Genomic DNA, 3,803 nt, shown 5'->3' with positions numbered 1-3,803 from the left:
TGGTCACGTTGGTCACACTGGTCACGTTGGTCACACTGGTCACGTTGGTCACACTGGTCACGTTGGTCACACTGTTTATTTTTAATTCTGGTCTCACATGTCATATTGGCTGACAACTGTTGTGTTTTGGTTTCAGGGCATTCGAAGTATTCTTAGAGTAGAAAGTGTGGAAGAGGAATCACTTCTTGCTGACGTTGATGACGAAGATATTACCAATTCGGATGTGCGCAGTTGGATGAAACAACTGAAGGTCGATCCAAAAAGTATTTGTTTTGAGCATATTCGTGCTCTTGATGTCGATGCCAGGGGAGCTGCTTCCGATAAGAAAGCAGAAGAGAAGGACAAGAAAAAGAATCGAGAAGAAAAAGAAGAAGATGACGAAGAAGAGGAGGAAGAAGGAAAAGAAGAAGTACAAAGAAGAGAACAAGAACAACATGGAAGAAAGAAACAAGTAAAAAAAGGAAAAAAAGAAGAAGAAAAAGGTTCTGAAAGGAGATTGATGGAGGCGATTAAGGTCTCTGAATTGAGGATCATAAATTCAGTGAAGGAGATGATCAGGAAAGCAGGATTTCCGGTTGATGAAGAACCTTTTCAGGGGGTTGGTGGGGATGTGCGTACTCCCCGTTCACAGATACAGGGAGAAGGGGGTGAAGATGTGGATAGAAGCTCATCAACGAGTGATTACGACGCCGGTAAGGATATTCCTTACCATTTTAAAGCTCGGGTTGAGGTTGGGCGTAGTGAAGAAAGTGATGACGAGGGCTCCGAGGGGGTGTCTAATACTCCTCCCAGAACCGTGGAAGGGGGGGGGATCTGTCATATCAGGCTCGACAAATGGACTTCTGAGAGCTGGCCCTTGGAACAACGTTCTTTTGGAACGTGTCATGGGTCCAACGACTTCAGTCAGCGATGGAGTTAGGGCAATAACAGACTGGGAAATAGGAATGTTAGCAGGGTCCACGGATGCTTTGTCATCAGGGGCCACTGCAGCAGAGTCCTGGATGCTCCTACCCTCGTGTCCGAGGACCCTACTGCCCAAACCACCGAGGACGGTTCTGTTCACGTCTCCGAGCACCCTACTGTTGAAGCCACCGAGGATGCTGCTGCTCATGTCTCCAAGGACCCTACTGTCGAAGCCACCGAGGATGTTGCTGCCCACAAACCTGAGGAACCTGCTAATATTGTCATTGAGGACTCTGCTGCAGTGGCCCCTGATGGCAAGACATCCGTGGACCCTGCTAACGTTCCTGTTTCCCAGCCTGCTATTGCCCTAACTCCATCGCTGACTGAAGTCGCTAGACCCATGACACGTTCCAAAAGAACGTTGTTCCAAGGGCCAGCTCTCAGAAGTCCATTTGTCGAGCCTGAGATGACAGATCCACCACCGAAGAGGGTGCGAACAAAGACTGCGGGCAGAATAACTAATAGAGGGTCACTAATAGAGGGCCCAGAGGTGGAGGAGGAGCGGCAACAGGGCCAAGAACCAGGGGAGGTAGAGCGGCAACAGGGCTGAGAACCAGGGGAGGAACTAAGGCAACAGGGCCGAGGACAGGAGGTGGAAGAAGAAGATATATATCACCTGTGGTGAGCGAGGAGGAAAAGGAAGAGAAACAGGAAGAGCAAAAAAAAGTTGAAGCAAAAATGGAGGAAGAAAAGGGAAACGAAAAGAAAGTTGAAGAAGAAAAACAAGAAGAACAATTTGAAGAGGCGCCAAAACAACAGGAGGCGCCAAAACAAGAGGAGGAAAAAGTTGAGGGAACTGTCAAGAAGCGACGCCCTATATTCACTTGGCAACCCACCGCGGTTATGGGTAGTGTGCTTCGGATACCGAGCTTTGTCCAAACATGCACTCTGAAAGCGACACAGCTCTATAATTTTATGAAGATGAATCGTGCAGAACGGCGTTGGAAGTCAGAGATTGATTATGTGAGGAAACCAAGGTTCTGGGAAGACCTTTTGCAGGATCGGATCTGGCTAAAGGATGGAGTAAGTTCATTTCTGTTACACCTTTCAAATATTCATTTGGTCACGTTGGTCACACTTGTCACACTGGTCACATTGGTCACATTGGTCACACTAGTCACACTGGTCACGTTGGTCACACTGGTCACGTTGGTCACGTTGGTCACACTGGTCACACTGGTCACGTTGATCATACTGGTCACACTGGTCACACTGGTCACGTTGGTCACACTGGTCACGTTGGTTATGTTGGTCACACTGGTCACACTGGTGACGTTAGTCTCACTGATATCGGACGTTATTTTGTAGCACTTGGACGAAGCTATACTTGAAATCAGGAATCGCCTGGCCAAAGAAGGTTGTCCAACAGCAACAAAGTACATGATTGGCGACACAAGTTTCGGCGAATTCCTCAAATGGTGGGGTCATGGAAGTATGACCGATTTGAATGGGCTTGAGGATTACTTTGATGGAAAAGCACCAATTGGGTGTGGAGGGCGCAAGATGGGAAGTTACGAAGGATTTGTCGCTCCCCTCAGCATACCTTCGTTGGTCAATCCTGATGTAAGTGTGCATTGGGTGGCCATTAGAGTCATCCATGTGAAGAAGTTGATTCAGGTATTCGACTGCAACCTGAAAATGAGGCCGAACGTTGACGCGATTATTGGCCGGTTGGTGTGGTGGCTCCCAAATATATATACGGTCACCAAGATCTACCAATTTGATGAAAGCACCACATTTGACTACCATTACGTCGAAGGGCTGCCTCAAAATGGTAACGGAGATGACTGCGGTGTGTTTATCATCATGTACCTTGAAGCCCTGATGCGAGGTCAAGAAAGAACGATGTGCAATCAAATTTGCGATGAAAATAGTTCATCGATTCGTGAGAAGATTGCCGCGGATATCTTCTCAAATGGCCAGATTGTGAGTCTTGCTCCCTATGCACGACGTGACGATTCCTCCCCAGATGCAAGATAAATTGATTCTTATATTTTGTTTGAACCTTTGACTTTATTTTATGTGTTAACTATTTTCTTAATGTCCAAATATTTTAAAATTATCACGGGAAAGTTTAGATTTTCGCAATTGCATATTGGCCAAAAGTTTAGGATTTCGGTTGGCGGGATTTTTAAATTTTTTTTAAAAAAAAATGAACCTAATAAAGCGATTCTGCTTTCTGCTTTTATGCAGAATCATCTGTGTGGGCCCGCATTAAATGGTAACGTTGCACATCTCCCCATAAAACCTAATTCGTACTTCAGTACCCCAAACAAGAAATTCATCCCCAGACCAGAAACCCTAAACCTAAACCCGAAATCTAACCCCTAAACTGGATTTTGATCACATCCCGATGGTCACACTGGTCACACTGGTCACACTGATCGAATTTGATGAATTCAACGCTTTGAATGTGTAATCTACGATCATAGAAATGGTTCGGAGAAGTAATCCGAGTTGAAAATCGCTGAGCATTTTTCGATCGAAAGCTATGAACACAAAACGAATCTCATAAGTGTTAGTAGTGTTTTAGGAACACTTTGGATCAATGTATCTTTGTGTTCGTATTTTTTTTGTTCAAACCGCTCACGAGACGTTCGTGTGAAATGTATTTACATCGTTCTACAACGCAAAAACCTTATTCAATCCCCCCATAGATGAATTTGTTCATTTTGATCACATTCCGATGGTCACACTGGTCACACTGGTCACACTGATCGAATTTGATGAATTCAACGCTTTGAATGTGTAATCTACGATCATAGAAATCGTGCAGATAAGTAATCCGAGTAGAAAAACACCCAACAACAAACAACCCAAAACCAAAAACACAAAACATT

The 3,803-nt window shown here is 45.1% G+C and overlaps 1 protein-coding gene across 1 annotated transcript in view; it reads right to left on the bottom strand.

Annotated features, from left to right (window-relative positions):
* Positions 1-3,306: 3,306 nt before the first annotated feature.
* Positions 3,307-3,803, bottom strand: part of LOC104808460 — a 3,523-nt gene continuing 3,026 nt past the window's right edge. The window contains exon 4 of the mRNA XM_010534137.1: positions 3,307-3,430. Within this exon, the coding sequence (XP_010532439.1) occupies positions 3,307-3,430 (124 nt within the window). The remainder of the gene's footprint in view (positions 3,431-3,803) is intronic.

This window comes from Tarenaya hassleriana, unplaced genomic scaffold (genome assembly GCF_000463585.1).
Source record: "Tarenaya hassleriana unplaced genomic scaffold, ASM46358v1 Cleome146, whole genome shotgun sequence".
In the NCBI taxonomy this organism is placed as follows: Eukaryota; Viridiplantae; Streptophyta; class Magnoliopsida; order Brassicales; family Cleomaceae; genus Tarenaya; species Tarenaya hassleriana.
Note: the sequence above shows the minus strand (reverse complement) of the source record. Positions and strands in the feature narration are given on the sequence as shown.